This window comes from Chelmon rostratus, chromosome 8 (genome assembly GCF_017976325.1).
Source record: "Chelmon rostratus isolate fCheRos1 chromosome 8, fCheRos1.pri, whole genome shotgun sequence".
NCBI classification, from domain to species: domain Eukaryota; kingdom Metazoa; phylum Chordata; class Actinopteri; order Chaetodontiformes; family Chaetodontidae; genus Chelmon; species Chelmon rostratus.
Window position 1 is genome coordinate 6,791,991 of NC_055665.1, and position 18,917 is coordinate 6,810,907.

Consider the following 18,917-nt stretch of genomic DNA (forward strand, 5'->3'; position numbering starts at 1 on the left):
TGAACAGTGACTTTCACTTTTACGAAAAGCAGTAGAGGAAGTGAGAGGAAATTCAGCTGTGCACACACTGTAGCAGGCTACAAGTTGAGGGAAGAAATACTAGATCTCCTCATCAGTAGAACTAGAAAAGATTGCGTTCTCTGGCTTGCATGATTGGGCATGCAAATTCTTCAAGATTTTGGGTCAAGCGTGAAAACTTCCTTTTTTAAATCTTGTTTTAGAGCAATGGTGTGTGCCCCAGACTGCAAATAGCAAAATCTCAGAGGTAAGAACAAGTTTATTTTCGTATCTTTAAGTCTACAATATTTCTTCTATTAAAGCGAAAAAATCACCTCTGTGTATAAATGTTAATCTCAATCATCAAGATGGTGCCATGTGTATGTGTTCAGAGAAAGAGAGTTTTGACATTGAATTGAATGGAAACATGTATTCAGTTTTTAGTGATTTGGATTCAGCTTTCTCCTGCTCAGTGACACATGTAACACATGTTATTGTCATGCACTGTATATGGAGGTTATACACATTTTTTACAATAACGTTTACATTTTGGAGGGATAAATGATTCAATCTGTAAAAAAACTGCACTGTTCTGTCGGCACTCTCAGTATATTGTGTGGTGTATTATAGGTCTGCTTGCACGGCTGGTGAATATGACAAAAGTGACTTAAACAAAAAACAATTTAAACAATTTTCCTCCAAGTTATATTTTACAATGACAATTATTAACTACACCGGGGTTCAACAACAAAACAATCAGCCTCAGTGTTTTGTATTTAAGTCTTTTTTTTACCAACACTAAATAACAAATTCTGATAGCATTGAAAAAATAACTAAAAACCTGGTAACTATGCTAGTTTAAAGTGTTTAGTAAATAAATACTTTTTGTTTTATTTTTTCCATTGCAGATATCAAGCTTTAGTGCTGCATGAAGATGTATGTTCAGACAGTCGGGTGGTTCGTATTTCTGACCCTACTAACAAGTAGGAATGTTATTTCTCCGCTATGAGAACAATGTTTGCTTCTCACATTTGCATTAAAGTCACAGACATTATTTGAATTTGTGTTTTTACCCCTACAGATTTTTCTTACACCACGCCACAGATCCTCTTCAAATTAGATGGCGGTCCCCTGACAGCTCAAGAGGGGTCCTGCATTGAAATCCAATGCAGATCCACTTTTACAGTTAATGATCAGGATGCCTACTGGTTTTGGATGAAGGATAGTAATTGGAATGGCAGTGTTTATATTGGCACTGTCATTTACAGCACTGATACCTCACTTCGTCCTGTCAGTCCAGACTTTGCAGGCAGAGTGAAATATATCGGTTCTCCATCTTCACACTGGCAGAGTCGTCCTCAAGACTCAAAAATACTTTGCAGTATTTTAATCTGCAACCTGACCACAACTGACAGCGGGAGCTATAGTTTTAGATTTGTAGGAAAGTATAAGGAAAAATGGAAAACAGATGAAGTGAACCTCACAGTTACAGGTAAGTACAAAGATCAGAATACTAAAAGATATTTTCAGAAAACACCAAGCAATGAAATGAGCTATGCTAACACTGAGAGATGAGCTGATCTGCAGGCAGAAAGGATCGGATTGGTTAAGGTTCAATGATATGATAAATATCAAAGTAAGTTGTGTTGGTTGTTTGGATGCTTTGTTTCACTGTAGCAACTCGTCTCACTTCGTGTGAACTCAAGCATAATCTGATTTCTGACTGCTCACTGCACGTTTATCACTTACTGAATGGTAAAACATAGCTGGAAATATTTGGTCACATACCACAAGAGCCTAAAAGACAAGTACTAGTCTATTCATAGTAATGCTGTATTGATTAAAATTAACTGCTACTATATATGTTCACCTTTACATTTCTGCTGATATCGTCTCCTTTTCATATTTTCAGAAAATCCATGCCCCATCACTTTTCAGAAACCACCTCCAGTAACCCAATCTGCCACGGTAACGCTCACATGCTCCACTTTAAGTTCGTGTCCTTCAAACCCACAAATAAAAGGTTTGTCAAAACAGTCCCCAACACTGCAATCAAGATATGAACGAGACGGAACACAAAAAGCCAGCTTTAAAGCCGACTGGAAGCACGATGGGATGGAGTTTTCATGCCAAATACAAAATAACATAGACCCATACTTGATTTGGAGTATCAGTGTAACTGTCGAATGTAAGTTCATGAATGGAGGGCGTGTGATATAAGGAAGGAATATGTGGTCCAAATGTGAATGGTTGCCCTTTTTATTTTAAATACAGGAGCTAATAGTAATTAATGCTTTGTAATGCTGCACAGACTAAAGTAACATTTGTGAAATTCAGCAGTAGGAACAGGCATATATCTACAATTCTGATCAGTTGAGAAGTGCAGATTGTTTCTTTTTTAATTCATAACTCAAACTTCATACCTCTTATTTATGTGGTGTACAAGTACATTTTGAGCAGTTATTGCTGAACGTATTGCAGCAGCACAACGCAACATTAAAGGAGCACACAACACAACTGAATTACATAACTTTAGGACGCAGTTTTCATGCTCTCTAATATTTTATGCCCAGTGCAACAGCCTAGTTATATGTCTGAAAAACAGAATTTTAAAAATGTAATATAAATCATTTAAATATTTGGCTATTTGTTAGACCACTTTAGATAACTTTACTGAGACTAAAAAACACAGTATGGCTCCATTCCTGTCCTTCATATTTGATATGTGAAAACAGTCTGCTGCATGTAGGCTGATTTCACCGTACTAATTTATTGTCACAGATCCTCCTCAAGGAACATTGGCTAAAGTAAGTTCTACAAACATCAAGGAAGGAGATCGTGTGACTCTCACTTGCTTTGCCAAAGGACGTCCTGCGCCCACCTTCACCTGGTTTCGAAACAAACAGAAAATGTCCTCAGAGGCAGAATGGAAGATCCCATCAATTCAGGGCTCTGAGAGTGGACAATACTACTGTGAAGCTAACAACACACATGGAAAAGTGGGATCAAACACGGTCATTATTGATGTTACATGTGAGTAATTCCTTTCTTACTACTTGAATTCATTTTATTTGATGTTTGATGTTTTTGAGTCAGTTGTTTTAACTCCTGTAATACTGCTGTACTTTTGTGCCATTTTGCTGTGGTATTTTGTAAACAAAAAAAATCAAATGTTTTTTTTTTCCATTTAATTTACACTTAAATCTTCTGTTTCAGATGCGCCTCAAGTTGAGGTAAGCATGACGTCGCCTGCTGTGGTTAAACAAGGGGATGAAATTGCTTTAACATGTGATGTGAGGAAAAGCAATCCACAACCTCACACCTACTCTTGGTTTAAAGATGGGGTTGATACTGGTTGCAGTACATACCAGTATGTTAAACGTGTCGAGCCTGAGGACAGTGGCTCCTTCACATGTAGTGCCACTAACAGCGTAGGCACTGGAACATCACAGCCACTTCAAATTATGGTTCAATGTAAGTTTCATAGCTCCTTGTCCTGCATCTACATCAGGAAATCTGTATCCATGTGAAGTGACAGTAACAGTTGCCTCCTCTCTCCAGACGGCCCAAGGAATACGAAAATTTCCAAGAGTGAAAATACTGAAAATGTGAAAGTTGGTAACTGGCTTACATTCTATTGTAACACTGAAGCCAATCCTGTGCCAGTGGAATACTCCTGGTACCGTTACAAAGCGAAAGGACAGTTCAACCCACCACAGTGGACATCGCATACAACTAAGATTAACCGTCTAACTCTGCACCCTGTACAAAGAACAGATGAAGGTTGTTACACGTGTAACGCAACCAACAGCATCAAAACTGGGGATGATAGTGGGCAAGTTTGCATAAAAGTACTCTGTAAGTAATTCTGTAATGCTGAAAATGTTGTGTGTATAAAAACTGCATAGACACCTGATTGACTCACCAATCACCAAAAAACCTCACTCTCATGTCTGTACGCTAAATATAAAACTGGAGCCAGCAGCCTGTTAGCTTAGCCTAGCATAAGACTGGAATCCACTAGCCTGGCCCTGTGCGGCAGTTACTGTCCACCTCCCAGCACCTCTAAAGCCTGCCTGTTTGTGTTGTTTTTGCCATATTTACTTAAGTGTACTCAAATAGTCCTTGAGTACCACTATAGTTATAAGTGAGTATACTTTAAGTGTACCGAAGTACAACAGTGAAAATCATAAATTAAGAGCATTTACACTTTCAGTACAATTATATAGCCATGTGTTGGAAATATACACTTTCAATTAAGTGAAATCAGAGTACACTTTTAATAAGCACGCTGATGGTGTAGAACTGAAAATAAGTATACTTTTCAGAAATACACTGCATGACTGCTAGAAGTGTTTGTACTTTATAATACATTATATTTATAAGTACTTTAAAAATACCACTTTAAGTATTGTAGAATTAGTATATTCATTTTTAGTACATCAAAGTAGAACTTAATGACTTCTATTTAGTCACTTTTGTATATGTCAAATATACTGTAAGCACAAAAAGTGAAAGTGTGCTCTTAATAACTTTTCTATACTTAAATTATATTTTTAATACACTGAAGTATATTACTGTTTGACCAAGGAGAGGTACTGTTCGGCAATTTTCAGTATTTGCCCTAAGCTAAGCTAACCTGCTGGTGGTTGTAGCCTTGTATTCAACGGACAGGAGATCTGGTGTCGACCTTTCCTTCCAAATCTTCACCTTAAAACAAATAAGCGTGTTTTCTAAAATGTCAACTCTCAAGTGCTTAAGCTTTGAGGACGGAGGTTGACTTCCTGTTCATGGTCTGCTGCTGAAATATTACGCAACATGTTTAAAAATGACTGAATACTCCTGAAATTCTCCTGAAATTCAAGCACACATGCTGCTTCCTCTCTACAGATCCTCCCACCAATCTCAAGCTGTCTATGGATACTGAGGCCAGGGAAGGCCAGCTCATCGTCATTAACTGCACTGTTGAAAGCTCCCCACCATCAAGTCTCACCTTGATCAGGACTTCTAAACCAAATGCTCAGCGTTCAGAACTGTCTTCCACTCGACCCTTTACACATCGTGACTCCAACACTCTCAAATACACAATTAACGTAACTTCGACCCACGCAGGCCTTTACACCTGCCAGGCAAAGAACAGCGAAGGTTCAAGCACAAGCAAGCAAAGGGAGTTGGAGGTGAAATGTGAGTGATTCAGTGGTTTCATTACCTTCTTGCTAATCAAATGTCAAAAACACCTTGATTTCAAATGGCGAAAGTAGATCTTTATCATCTTTCCATGTGAAATAAAGTCACGTTGTGGTGGTTATAACTGAATCAAACGTACAGGGCGTGGACTCAGTTGCTAACGCATTAGCCGCTACAGCTAAAATTAGTGGCAGGAAGTAACTAAATACATTTATTCCAGTACTGTACTGCATATTTAAGTACAATATTGAGGTACTTGTATTCGACTGCCACTTTATACTGCAATACCACTCCATTTATTAGACACACAGTAGAGTTACAAACTACTTTGAAGATCGAGGTTTCACATACAAAACACACCTGCATTATTGTAGATAAAGTAGCGAACAAAATATAAAGTAGTTCAAACCAGACATTTAACATTAAAATACTGCTTACAAACTAATGTACTGTACTTACAGATACTTAAAGTGCATTTTTCTGCTATTGTACTGCTTAAGTGAAATTATTAATGCAGGACTTTTACCTACAATCACAATCAGACCATGTTAGATCTGACTCTTTTTTTTTTTACTCTATTTTTGGTACAGATCGTCCAAAAGCTGTGACAGTAGAAGCGCGGCCCAGTCTTATTGTGAATGAAAACGCCTCATTGACACTGAAGTGCATTGCCCAGTCCCACCCAGCAGTGACCTCTTTCACCTGGATGAAGACGACTGATTTGAGGGGAGAAAGCTTCCCGAAGACTCAGACCCTCCAAATGAAGTCTGTCAGTCCCTCTGATAGAGGACTGTACAGCTGTGCGGCCACTAATGAAATGGGGACCGGACGCTCACAGCCGGCCAACGTTGAAGTCATGTGTGAGTAGACTGAAGCACTCATGATGGTTATTTTTGTTGATATTTTAAATACAGTTTGAGGCCAAAAACATTATGTACAGGAGCACTTCAGTTAGATTTGATTTTATATAACAACTGGGCCAGCTAAGAATAAGACAACACACAACCATACTCATTTAAGTTGCAGATACAATATACACTACACCACTATTAAGAGTAATGTTGTCGTTTTGAAGAAATTAGCCCCAGAGGAGCGGCGCGTATATCGATATAATGCGAGTACTCGGGGCATCCATGCGTAGCCTCTATATAACGCATAATCTGCAGCAATACTCGTTCATATTCCAATATTTTGTTATGATATGCTGGTGCTATTCCCCTCTGAGCCCATGGTGGCATGTTATAAACATCCAGCGTCTCTAGACAACGACCTCTGACGTGGATGATGTCATTACCGAACGCCGGGCGCTGCGAGCAGCCAGCCACAACACGGCTAACTCTGCAATAACGAACCATAGTTGTGCCAAACTACAGCTAAACTAGCCGACCGCCGGCTCAGAGGGGAATAGCACCAGCATATCATAACAAATATTGGAATATGAACGAGTTTCGCCGCAGATTATGCGTTTATAGAGGCTGTGCATTATACAGATATACGCGCCGCTCCTCTGGGGCTAATTTTTTCAAAATGACTCCAAATGCCACCAAAGTTGTTTAGGTGAGTAAATGGTTGTATTTAATGCTACAAATAAGGTCCAGGTGGTAAAAAAACGAAAGTTATCCTTTAAGGAAATCGTATAATTTTTTGCATTTTTACCACACTTCAGATTTTCAGGAGAATGGAAGCTTAAGTGAGAAGGGTCTATCTGCTGTCTCGCAGACTACATGACACACCCACTGAGATCTTTTCCTAAACCTAAACCAGGCACTGATTCCTCGACTGAACCATTTCAAGGGCATCTCCTGTAGTAGGAATGCACTGTGTGTCTGCAGATAGACCTGCTTGGTTTAATTGGGATCCAGAAGAGTTTTCTTGTTAACAAAGTTTCGTTTGCATTCAGTGTTTCCATAAAGCTTCATAAACACGCTGAATGTTAAATCACCTGGAACGTGGCAGCAATGCAGTTTGTGTCACAGCAGTCATGATAATAAAAACTCGTAAGAAAATAGCTCCATAGCGCTAGCACAGTCTCCACCTTAAGACAATAATGTTGGTCGACAAATCAGTTTTAACATTTCTGCTTTTAATTCATCCAAAATAAAATTAACAACCACTGCAATGTTTATTAAAAGGAAAAAAGTATGTTTCAGTTGTTCTTGTGGAGTAAGTTAATGCTTGTGAGCACTTCATTGCTTTGTGTCTTTTTACCACTGGGGGTATGGCAAAAGGAACTTTTCAAATTCGACACAGTGGCTTAAAGGTATCTCTTTATTCCTGTGTGATCTCTCAACAATAAGATAACTTTGTCCTTAATTTCCTGCTTAGATGCTCCCAAACACACAAACATCACAAGAGAAGCAGAGCAGAAGCAGCCTAAAGGGAGGAGTTCGGTGAGGTTGAACTGCAGCAGTGACAGCTATCCCCCAGCCACAGAGTATTCATGGTACAAGAAGAGAAAGGACAAGCAAGGGGATGTGAAAGTGTTCGATCGTCAGAGCTACACGGTGTATTCAGACAAACCGGGAGTCTACTACTGCATCGCAAAAAATGAACTCAGTCAAAAGTCGTCTGACCCAGTCGAGCTGTTTGTTGACCGTGAGTGAATCATGTGTCTGTATGTTGCTTTCATAAAGCAGGCATGTTGAAGGTTTGGAACTATGGCACTTCTCTGTGTCTAAACTCTGATGCTCTGTCTCTTCTGACCACAGGAGGCTTTATGACAGCCCTGATGTACACCTTCCTTGCTATCCTGCTACTTGTTCTCATCCTTTTCTTTGTCTATAGGTAAAGTATGAAAAACAAATGCTTTCTGCTGAAAATACCTAAATTTCACAGGTCATGTGGCATGTGTAACCACTGCAATGTCCCTTTATGTTTTCAGACACAAGAGGAACAAATCAATTCAACAAGGATCTACAAGCACACCATCCTGTTTTGGCTTTCTGGTGACGACTCATCTGTGCAACCTTTTCTGCTTCTTTATTGAACAAATCTGGACAAAAATGACACATCTTCGTGTGTATGTGTGTGTAAACCGATTCAGGGTTGGTGGAATTGCGCCGGGAGGAGGAATCTGACGAGCGAGCCCGTCACGGCAGAGCCGTTCAGGAGCAGAGATGACCTCTTGCCAGAGCAGCGGCGCCGTCCACAGGCTCAGCAACGCCAGCCTCGTCCAGACACCACGTAAGACAGCAGCCGCACACACTGTCCCCACCCAGGACAAGGCACGCTCTGTAGGACGGAGCGCTGGATGCTGCTGCTGCTCGCACTGGAGTCAAAGCGTCCATTAAGATCCTCAGACACGAGTCACACAATGAGAGTCTGCCCTGTCATTTATGATGTTCTGTCACTGAGCATGCATGGTTTAATTCTTGTTGACATTGTTGTGCCACAGGCCTGCATCCAACATCAACAGTGTTTACTGCACTGTGAATCTGCCCGCTGCAAAACAGGTTAGTCACGCAATTCAAAGCACGTTTCACAAGTTCAATAATTGTAGGAACCAGTGTTTGGGGAGGTTAACTCGGTTTAGGCACAAAAAGTCATGATATGTTGTCCATCTTTGATATGATGGAAATTCTTCCCTGAAAACAGCCTCATAAAACACTACAACTGTGAAACCGAAAAAAAAAAAAAAAAAAAAACTTTTAGCAAATGACCTTTTGGTCATGTGTTAGTTAGCAAAGGCCCAGATTTCCCCCTACCTGCCTAGCTAGGTTAAAAGTTTATAATATCAAATCCTTATAATTAATTATATATAAACAATTATTATCCTAATTTCTAAAACAATCCTGATTTAAAAAATAGTTCAATTTTGTTTTATTGGCAATATAACAAACCCCCAAAGTCCCATAAGATGATATCTTGAAAAAAAGGGCTTAATAACTGTGCAAACACACGCAAAAAAAACTGCTGTGCAAACATCTGCATTGGTCTCAGTCTCTGAAAATCAGTGTTTGTCTGGTTGTGCTGTGACAGCCGGATGTGTCCTTCAGTGATCAAGCTGTTGCTCTGCCCTCTGTGCTACAGCTCTGCCATCACTGCTTGTCAGGACTAATCATTCAGTATTGTGGAGCAATGAATCGCCGGACGACCCACAGCTTCCACTTTTTAAAGGCATGAATGAAGTGATTCACTTGCTACTGTGCATTCACTGACGTCTCCCGTCTGCATCTGCTCAGGGTCCCTCGGCACAAAAGCCAGTCACACAGCAAGGTGGACACACAAAGGACGAGTCTCTCAACTACGCCTCTGTACACTTTGGAAATAAGCAAATGTGAGAATTTATGGTCCTCATGTAATCCCACAATGAGAGAGGTATTATTTCATGGCAGATTTTATAGTGATGTTTGTTTTTCCAGGAAGAAGCTGGCGGAGGAGAATGTCGTGTATGCTATGGTGTCTAAGCAGAAGCCAGCTAAAAAGGTCAGAAACCTATAAATCCTATTAATGGTTGATCTATATTGTGCTTGTGGTTGCAGTGAAGCTAATTTTGAAATCTAGAAAAGCAGAAGTATGTCCTCTTTAGTACATCTGTGTGCCCACAATGCTGTAGCAAAGATGATGTTTCCTGTTAAGAAATTTATTCCCTGAAAAAAATCAAATCAAATGTATGTTAATATGAATTTTGCTGTGCATCAAATCCAGATAGTGTCGCAATTGATGACACAAATGATCTTATCCTCCCAGAATGAACCAAAGAAGCTGGTGGACTACGAGAACGTCAGTGCAGCACACGCAGCCAAATCTCCAAATCCCCTGAACTATGACACCGACACCAGTGAGGATGAAGTGGAGCTCAATTATTCACAGGTGAACTTCAAGGCAAAGACTGGACATCAGAGAGCCGCCAGGGACTCCAGCAGCGACTCAAGCAGCGACTCCAGCACCTCTGATGAAGAGGAGACGCAGTACTCTCAGGTCAAAATCTGAGTTTAAGGTGGGCCGAGCCGTCTCTCCTCCTTCACACTGCAATTACCCATTAGCATGTCGGATTTATCACATGTGGTATGATATGTGCTATATACTGCACACTGCAATACTCCATTTATTTTGCAGTATGCTAGGCCAGGCTTAGCCTCATTCTGGTTCAGTGAGGTAGGCGTCGCACGTAGAGACAGGCAGTGTGTCCCAGGCCTGAGGAAATATTTACTGAATTTCATATTCAGTGAAAATCATCAGTTTCTCCAGAAAACGTTGCGATATTCTTAGCCTACCTTACGGGTACACCCACCTTGTGTCTGAGTCACTGTACTGTATTGTATTTACATTACAATGTATTATTGTTGTTTTACTGCATCATTTTTCATTTGTGTGCATTAACAAGTAACAAACAGAAGAGAGGACAGTGACCATCGTTTGGAGCTTTATCCAAACCCCAAACAGATAAAGGTCAATTTTAACATATTAACTCCTGAAAGAATGTATGGGGAAATGTACATATTTGTAAAGCTTTAATGACATCAGTGTGACGTTTGTGAACATCCTGACATGGCTGTAAATGTTGTAAAGCTGTACAGCAGTAGCTTCACTGATGCTTGTTTCTGAAATATGCATGTTGAAACAGCGTGTGATGGGCATAATGCCCCATTTCATTACACGATTCGACTTCAGCTTTTGCAGAAGGAACGGCATTTTTATAAACAAGCACAAACATATTTAATTTTTTAACAAAGAACAAATGTAAAATTATCATTTAAAAAAGTGGTTGACAAATGTCACTCTGGACGTGCTTCTTTCACTCTGCACAAAGGGCTTAAATAAATTAAGAGAAGTTAGCATTGAAACATTAAACAGCTACACTGAACTATAAAAGTCATGAGTTTAAAGGGAACATTTGTCGTTATGGTTGATTGTGGGGTGGTTAAAGGTTCATCCCCAGTATTCAGATTAACTGACATCTGTGTCATGTAACTACCTACTTTATGCATATAAAATGTGCTAGACATTTTTCAGTAAAGAGATCCAGGAAGGACTGACAGAAAAGAGTTAAGACTGCCTGCATCGCAGCTGCTGCAGACTTTACGAGGTTGTTCTGCTCAGCTGGACTCCGCTGACTGCGCAAAACTGAATCATCATAAAGTCCTGCGTTTCAGCTATCATTTAAATGACTGACTCACTTGACTGTCTCTTCTTCATTTGCACGGCCTCCGTTGTCTCCTCTGGAGTGCAGGCGGATCTGAGCATACTCTGACGTCTTGGAGGCCAGGCCTCTGATCTCCCCTTGTTCGAGCTTTCCCTCTGGCTTGGCCTGCAGTTTAGCGAAGTTCACACTGGCGTAGTGGACAAGGTTTTCCTCAGCAGCTCCTTCCTGTTCCACAATGGCTTTATTGGCATAAATCACATCTACCTTTGACGAGTTTGTCTACGAGAAAACAAGAGGGCAATTTTGTATTTCTCTTCACCCAGTGACGCCCAATTACATGACAACATTGTGGGAAATAAGCTTTTCCCCCACACTCCATATAGCAACACACCCCATTGTAGAACATGACAACCACTTTGTAATAATGACTGCTTTATAAGAGGTTTATAAGTTGTGACGCATTATCAGATAAATTGTAAAGCATTTATCATCAGGTCCACAGGCAAATCATTGTAACGGACATGAATCCAAGCTCACCACAGCTGTGCTCTTTATATGAAGGAAAAAACTCCAAACATCCACCTCTCGTGCTCACAGTGAGCAGGTGTTCGACACTCAGCGTATAGATGATTACAGTATTTCTTTACTGGACACTAAGAGGTGACACTCATTACTCTTTAAAGGATAACTTTCATTTTTTACAACCTGGAACTTATTTGTAGCATTAAAACGACCATTTACTCACCCAGACAACTTTGGTGGCATTTGGAGTCGTTTTGAAGAAATTAGCCCCAGAGGAGCGGCGCGTATATCCGTATAATGCGAGTACTCGGGGCATCCATGCGTAGCCTCTATATAACGCATAATCTGCGGCAAAACTCGTTCATATTCCAATATTTTGTTATGATATGCTGGTGCTATTCCCCTCTGAGCCGGCGGTCGGCTAGTTTAGCTGTAGTTTGGCACAGCTATGGTTCGTTATTGCGTATTCGTAGCCGACCGCCGCAGAGTCAGCCGTGTTGTGTTTGGCTGCTTGCAGTGCCCGGCGTTCGGTAATGACATCATCCACGTCAGAGGTAGTTGTCTAGAGACGCCGGATGTTGATAACATGCACCACGGGCTCAGAGGGGAATAGCACCAGCATATAACAAAATATTGGAAAATGAACGAGTTTCGCCACAGATTATGCGTTATATAGAGGCTGCGCATGGATGCACCGAGTACTCGCATTACATGGATATACGCGCCGCTCCTCTGGGGCTAATTTCTTCAAAACGACTCCAAATGCCACAAAAGTTGTCTGGATGAGTAAATGGGCGTATTTAATGCTACAAATAAGGTCCAGGTTGTAAAAAACGAAAGTTATCCTTTAACAGCAAAAAGCTGATTTCTTAAACATACTTAACCGGTGCTTTAAATTCAGTGATTTCTGTTTTCACCAGTTTTCACCTACATACACGTGTAGGTGTGTGCAAGGACATAAACTCACCTCATTAGTAACTAGAATGTCTGAAGTGTCCACCAGTCCCTTATCAGCTGAAATACTGCCTTTCCTCTTCCTACAACCAACAGAAGAAGTCATTGTTATATGTACAGACATGTCATGGTCATATTTGGTGTTATTCAGGGTAGTCATGGTTGCAAACTGAAACTGAAGACCAGCCTGGTCACCGTACAAGTCGCACCCCTGACAACAACTTCATAAATGTGTTTCTGTCTCATTGTGAAACCAGACTTTCTGGTTAACCGTGCTGTATTTAAGGTGTTAGCTGCTGCTGTTTCTCACCTGCAAAAGAAAAGCAGCAGCGGGACACACACCAGCAGCATCCCCAGAGCTCCCGCTGCAGAGCCGACCAACAGAGACACAGTATGGAGGCCTGAAAAGTCCCCATAAACCACATCAGTCAGCAAAACCAGAAAGAGGCAGATCATGCAGAAGGAACGCTGAATATGAATGAGTCCTCTACCTAGCTGTGTTTCACTGGAGGACATGTTGAAGAGAAAACTAACAGAGCCCAGTGAGTTGATGCTGACGCAGACCAAAGAGGGCATGTCTTCATCCAGACGGTACAAGCTGATGAGGCTCCTCATGCCCACGCTCCCCAGGGGAACCTCCCTGATCGGGATGTCAGCAGAGTGATTGACAGGCACCCCGGCCAATTCCCAAACCAGGGAGGGAGGGGGGTTCCCCTGGCTGTCGCAGGAACATCGGATCTGCGATAAAATCTTGACGCAGCGGGAGGAGGGAAGGATCTCTGGAGCGACTGAGACAGAGAAGGTAATTGTACATGCTCGGTCAAACTTCTAGGGAAAAATAAATGCTGACAATTAAATAACTAGATGAATAAATCTCACATGTGACATCCAGACGCGCAGGCTCTGAGCATTCAGCTCCGTGGACATTCAGAGCCTCGCAGTAATACTGATCCTCCGAGAGTTTGGTCGCGTTGAAGACGAGGTCTCGCTCCGAGCCCACCATCTCCTTTTCTCTCCCAGCAACTCGGAACCAGGTGAAGTTAACCACCGCTGGATTGCCGATGCTTGTGCAGGTCAGCGTGACGGAGCTGCCGTCCGGCACAGGGCCGGAGGGGTCTGAGGAAACTGAGGTGTTCTTAGGCGGATCTGGAACAGAAAGTGTGTCTGTTAGTCCTGCTTTCAAGGTTCTTGCTTGCTTTGTTTTCAGGCTGTGGTGATTTGGTATCTTAAGTTGGTGTCACACTATTTGATACCTTTCAGAAAAAAGAGGGACGGAGGATATGCCTCACATTTTCATCCCGAGAGCCTGACAGTAGTCACATTTTTCTTTTCAGGGGGGACTTTGGGGTGTGTTTTCTTGACCCATTGAAGACAGCGTGTTGGCAGCATGGATTTACAACGAAGTGACAACAATCAGATGTGACCAGAATCTCAGATCTCTTGCAACAACTACAGCACTGCACTGTTCAGTTTTAGAGGGAGGGTGAGGTTTTCTCAAAAGTTGCTTCCAAGGTTGCAAATGATATTTGAATCATAACTTTTAAGGCAACACAGACAAGAAGTCTCAATGCAAATCTGAGCATCTACAATTCCACGAGAACTGTGCAAACTGTTCCTGCTGATGAAGATCATGAGCAAAAGCTCCAAAACAGATACTAAAAGGATCTTTTGGAAAGACTCAACCTTGGACCTCATGAGGAGAACTGTGTTTCAAATCAAGCCTCCTCTACTGGGCAGTAAAACACAACGCAATATTATGTCAAACCTATTTTTCAATGAACCAATTTACTAAAGGTTGAGTTAAAGAGTAAAAGAAAAAGCAGGTATGTGTCGTGGAAATGAAAGGTTTGTGTTTCATCGATGCTATAAAGTTCTTTAAATACGTCCACGGACTACATCTTCAGCAAACTGAGACGTCTCTTCATTTTCTCTGGTTGGAAATGACGTCGTCAAACCAAACAAAACATCCACACATGAATTAACACACTGGCACGCATGTGGACGTACAACAGTGCTCAGTAACGACGGACCGCTGACAGACAGGATTTTGAGGTTGTCGTGCAGTGCGACAAAGCGTTACTGTCCACTGTCCAGACGCCGTAGTGCCGCCCCGTGACTGAGACTTGGCTTCAGATCATGTTTGGGTGACCACAGCTGGATATACAGTAGAGCCATGTTCAGTATATGGACACGCTGGAAACATACAGGTTTGTTGTGTGTTTGCAGCGTAAATCAATGTCTTCACTGTGCAGAATGAACTTACACTGAATGTCCAGCTGAATCGCCGAGGAAACGTCCTCTCCCAGCTCATTTTTTGCTGCACAGCGGTAGTCCCCACTGTGGCTCGCGTCGACGCCGTTTATAACTAAGCTCGATCCGGTCTCCCTCTCCACCTCATCTTTGTACCAGGTGTAGTTGGTCACGGCTGGGTTGGCTCGGCTCCTGCAGACCAGAGTAACGGAGCTGCCCTCCACTATTGGACCATCAGGGTCAACGACCACTGTGGTTTCCTTTGGAGGAACTGGAAAGACAAACACAAGTATGGCTTCAGTCCATGTTGCTGATCAGTATTTGTCACCTGCACTTCTGTTTCAGTCTGACTTACAGTGCACATCTATCTGAGTGACGGTTGAGTTCTGGGCTCCATATTTGTTACTGGCTTTGCAGTAAAACTGGCTGTCGACTTCTGAGACCGTAGTGGAGAGTCTCTTCTTAGACCCCATTGCTGTCACATGATCTCCAACCACCTTGTACCAGGTGTAGCTGTCCACAGCTGGATTCGCGTTAGCGTCGCAGGTCAGAGTCACCGAGCTGCCTTCTTGCACGGGACCAGAGTAACTGACTGATGTGTTATTTGGAGGATCTGAAAGAGAATTTTGAGAATATAAATGTGAAATACCTACATAAACATATTTTTACATTTTACAAACTCTGTTTGTCTTCACTCTGTTTCTAGCGACATCTGATGTCTTTTTAGCTGCTAAATGTTCATCAGCTTGTTGTCTAATGATTAGCTTAGCACAAAGACTGGATACAGGGGGAAACAGCTAGCATGACCTGAAAAACTACAAAAAACTACCTGCACCTCTAAAGCTCACTAATTTACATTTTATATTTTGTTTTTTGTACAAAATCCAAAAGAATTTATGCCGCAACTTTCTTGATCAGGCGCAGTAACTTGTGCAATTTCTGATAAAATTGTGAATACACAATTTTTGACAATATATTTTTTCTGGCAATATTTTTTACAGTTCTTTGTGGTAATATATATATTTTCCTACATATTTTTATAGTTCTTTATAGTCATCTTTTATTTTGTATTTCTGTTGTTATTTTCCTACCGCTATTGCTGATGCCTGTAACACCCAAATTTCCCCGCCTGGGGATTAATAAAGTCTAATTTTATCTTCCTGTACTGTCATCGAGGGGTTGCCATGCAACCAGGAGTAACCACAACTTAAACAAATGAGATACACAGTAACATGTCCATTATTGAGCATTAGAGATGCCGGGTATCAGATTTGTTACCTCTCCGCAGAGCTATGCTAGCTGTTTTCCCCTGTTTCCAGTCTTTGTGCTAAGCTAAGCTAGCCAGCTGCTGGCTGTAGTTTCATATTTAACAGACAGATGTGAGAGTGGTGTCAATCTTCTCAATCAATGATAAACAGCTGCAAGAATGGAGATTTCACAACATGTCATGGCGTCACATTGCACAAAGTGATGTGACATGATATGGTGTCATCTGAAACAACACCCAACACAACAACAAGACAAAGACATGCCAGAAACATACTCACAATGAACATGGAGGGTCAAACTTTGTTCGTACACAAGATCACTGCCATCTTGTCGGTTGTGGAGAACGGTGCACGAGAAATTCTGCCCATTGTGGAGGTAAGAGGCGGAGAAGTTCATAACAGAGGTGACAAGTTTGGTTTCTACGTTCTCCTCAATGTCACCTACACTGGGGGTCCACGTCAGAGCTGGAGGAAGGGTGGGACAGGTAGCTATAACCGAGCAGTTCAACCTCACTGGAGTCCCCTCTTCTACCTCTAGGTTGGGTGGAGTTATGGAAGGTTTGGCCAGTGAATCTGAGGAGTAAAAACAAGGAGGAAGTGGCAGGAGGGATACCAAAACACGAGGGTTCACATCTATAAGAGTCACAGGACTTAACACAAACCTTGCGCTTTGATGAGGATGACGTTTTTTTTAAAGCTGAACTTCAGTGGGTTGTCACACTGCAGTCTGAAGTAATACCTGTCGCGATGGTTCAACGGCAGGTTGTTGAAGATGGTGGTGCAGTCCTTCTCACGCAGGTTCCCCGTCAAGTTTCCCTGCAGGATGTTTGAGCTCGCGCTCGCACCGGTGAGGCTGGAATCAAACACCTGCATCTGACTCCAGCTGTCTTGCTTCCAAATGCCTTTACACGTGTCATCCAGGTATTGATCGTAGCTAGGGTCCAAGCTGAAAGTGCAGGGGATGTTCACGCAGGATCCACTTAATCCCTTTACTGTCTGAGGCATGAAGATGGCCCAGTTTTGGCATAAGCTACCTATAAATGTCACAAATTGCAACAAAACACCTTGAAAATTGTAAACCGTCATTACTGAAGGGAAAACAAAGCCATCCATAATAACAGCAGACACCCACAAAAAGTAAAGGTTGAGACCAAAAGTTCATTCTGCAGTATTTGTGAGTGGCTGCAAACATGACATCCGGAAAGCACTTGTGTGCACTAGCCTACCTTGAAGTAGACAGCATATGAGGAACACCTTCACAGCACCTTTCATGCTTTTCTGTCAGGTTGAAGAGCCGACACACATTAAACTGGACACACATTAAAAACAATGATTAATTCTTCTCTCCTGGTTAACTGCTATGAACAAGCAGGATGATGCAGAATAAATGCTGTTTTTAGGTGGAATTTGTATTCATCTGATCTGACACACAAAGTAAAAAACTGAACAAAGAAACAAAGAATCAGAGTTGTATTTAAGCAAAGCTGTTGCAGTTAATGAGCTACAAAACTGCACAATATTCTTGCAGTAACTTTTAGTACAGAATAATAATGTTGTAGCTGGTCTCACCAGTGAAAAGGTCAAATAAATTCCTCTTTCTTCTGAGGGAGAAAAACATGAGATATTTATTACTGACTATAAACCTGCTGCTACACTGGCTTTAATAATGGGGTATGATGTCAAACTAGGAGGACATTTTTTGCATATGTTTTGCACAACCGTATCCTGGAAAGCAACGAGCAGCAACAACCGTCGGAACAATGTGCCAAATAAATTACGGGTACAAAAGATCAGATAGCAGAGCGAAAGCAGCCTACTTAAAATTGTTCAAGTAAGACTGCTTAAGTTGATGTACTTAAAAAACAAAAATTAATTTCTGCATGGATCTGCTGCATTAATTAACAGGATAAGTCAGACCTACCTTACAGCCAACAATGATGTTCAGCATACGAGGTCTTTATTTTCTGGAACAAAAGGAGCAACTTTTAGATTTAAATACACAACTCCATAAACAATGATACAGTACTGAGATCTGATTATAAGATTTTGAAACTGATAAAGGAGCAAATAAAGGTTTTACCAGCATTGAAGGGTCAGTGGTAATAATCCAACTCCTGAGTCATGTCCGACTGGTGCTGTGTCTGGATGTCCCACTCAGCTCTTGAGAGATTTGTCTGGGGAGGGGCGCTCGGCACAACAGCAGGGTTCAGACTCTCCCTCTTCGCTACAGTCATGCAAATCTCTTCAGTCTCAAACCAGAATTTATATATCAGATATAAATTGTGAAAGGAACTTATTTTATGAGCTAGAAAATTCACTGATTCCATTCAGTGTTTTATGACTTTAAGGGTACTCACTGCTTCATCAGACTGTTGAAATAAAGAGGAAGTGAGAAAGCAGATGGAGCAATAACACAAGGTACAGTGTGACTACCTGCAGCACAGGTATTCCAGCACCTAAATAAATATGCAGTCATCGTCATGCTGATAATCAGCTAAAACAAACACTGTGGTGGAAACGCTCTAACTCTTCAACCACTGCAGTACATTCATGAGCTGTGTTGAAAGTCAACAGACAAACAAAGACACACAAAGATGAACATTTTATATAATGTGAATTTAGTGCTTCTTTTAATAATAATATAAAAAAAAAAG

General features: G+C 41.5%; 2 protein-coding genes across 5 annotated transcripts; one reads left to right on the top strand and one right to left on the bottom strand.

Annotated features, from left to right (window-relative positions):
• Positions 1–50: 50 nt before the first annotated feature.
• si:dkey-24p1.1 (uncharacterized protein LOC556718 homolog) lies at positions 51–11,921 on the top strand. 2 transcript variants are annotated; one of them, XM_041941586.1, is made up of 17 exons: positions 51–265; positions 906–980; positions 1,079–1,489; positions 1,910–2,185; positions 2,779–3,030; positions 3,214–3,471; positions 3,559–3,855; positions 4,888–5,181; positions 5,775–6,044; positions 7,510–7,779; positions 7,893–7,968; positions 8,066–8,129; positions 8,228–8,367; positions 8,579–8,636; positions 9,366–9,460; positions 9,546–9,609; positions 9,874–11,921. In XM_041941586.1, the coding sequence occupies exons 2-17, from the start codon at positions 926–928 to the stop codon at positions 10,114–10,116; spliced, it is 3,123 nt and encodes a 1,040-aa protein (XP_041797520.1). In that variant the 5' UTR covers positions 51–265; positions 906–925; the 3' UTR covers positions 10,117–11,921. The 2 variants fall into 2 exon arrangements, with proteins under 2 accessions (XP_041797520.1, XP_041797521.1); XM_041941587.1 differs by having other exon boundaries at positions 1,910–2,020.
• LOC121609866 (myelin-associated glycoprotein-like) lies at positions 9,832–18,810 on the bottom strand. Of its 3 annotated transcripts, XM_041941589.1 has the most exons (12): positions 18,344–18,810; positions 18,185–18,227; positions 17,490–17,572; positions 16,926–17,297; positions 16,543–16,836; positions 15,351–15,608; positions 15,009–15,266; positions 13,625–13,891; positions 13,237–13,533; positions 13,056–13,146; positions 12,759–12,828; positions 9,832–11,548 (listed from the first exon to the last, which is right to left on the bottom strand). In XM_041941589.1, exons 3-12 carry the CDS (start codon positions 17,533–17,535, stop codon positions 11,300–11,302), a joined length of 2,202 nt encoding a protein of 733 aa, XP_041797523.1. In that variant the 5' UTR covers positions 17,536–17,572; positions 18,185–18,227; positions 18,344–18,810; the 3' UTR covers positions 9,832–11,299. The 3 variants fall into 3 exon arrangements, with proteins under 3 accessions (XP_041797523.1, XP_041797525.1, XP_041797524.1); XM_041941591.1 differs by having other exon boundaries at positions 18,185–18,348; XM_041941590.1 differs by having other exon boundaries at positions 17,833–18,348.
• Positions 18,811–18,917: the final 107 nt, after the last annotated feature.

What these genes read in the sequence shown, in the direction of transcription:
- si:dkey-24p1.1 (XM_041941586.1), top strand. Translation starts at nt 926, where the DNA reads ATGAAGATGTATGTTCAGACAGTCGGGTGGTTCGTATTTCTGACCCTA. An exon ending in AGTGAACCTCACAGTTACAG is followed by an intron (nt 1,490 to 1,909) that starts GTAAGTACAAAG and finishes TCATATTTTCAG; the next exon opens with AAAATCCATGCCCCATCACT. An exon ending in AGCAGAAGCCAGCTAAAAAG is followed by an intron (nt 9,610 to 9,873) that starts GTCAGAAACCTA and finishes TTATCCTCCCAG; the next exon opens with AATGAACCAAAGAAGCTGGT.
- LOC121609866 (XM_041941589.1), bottom strand. Translation starts at nt 17,535, where the DNA reads ATGAAAGGTGCTGTGAAGGTGTTCCTCATATGCTGTCTACTTCAAG. An exon ending in CATCCTCATCAAAGCGCAAG is followed by an intron (nt 16,837 to 16,925) that starts GTTTGTGTTAAG and finishes TTTACTCCTCAG; the next exon opens with ATTCACTGGCCAAACCTTCC. An exon ending in ACATTCTAGTTACTAATGAG is followed by an intron (nt 11,549 to 12,758) that starts GTGAGTTTATGT and finishes GTTTTCTCGTAG; the next exon opens with ACAAACTCGTCAAAGGTAGA.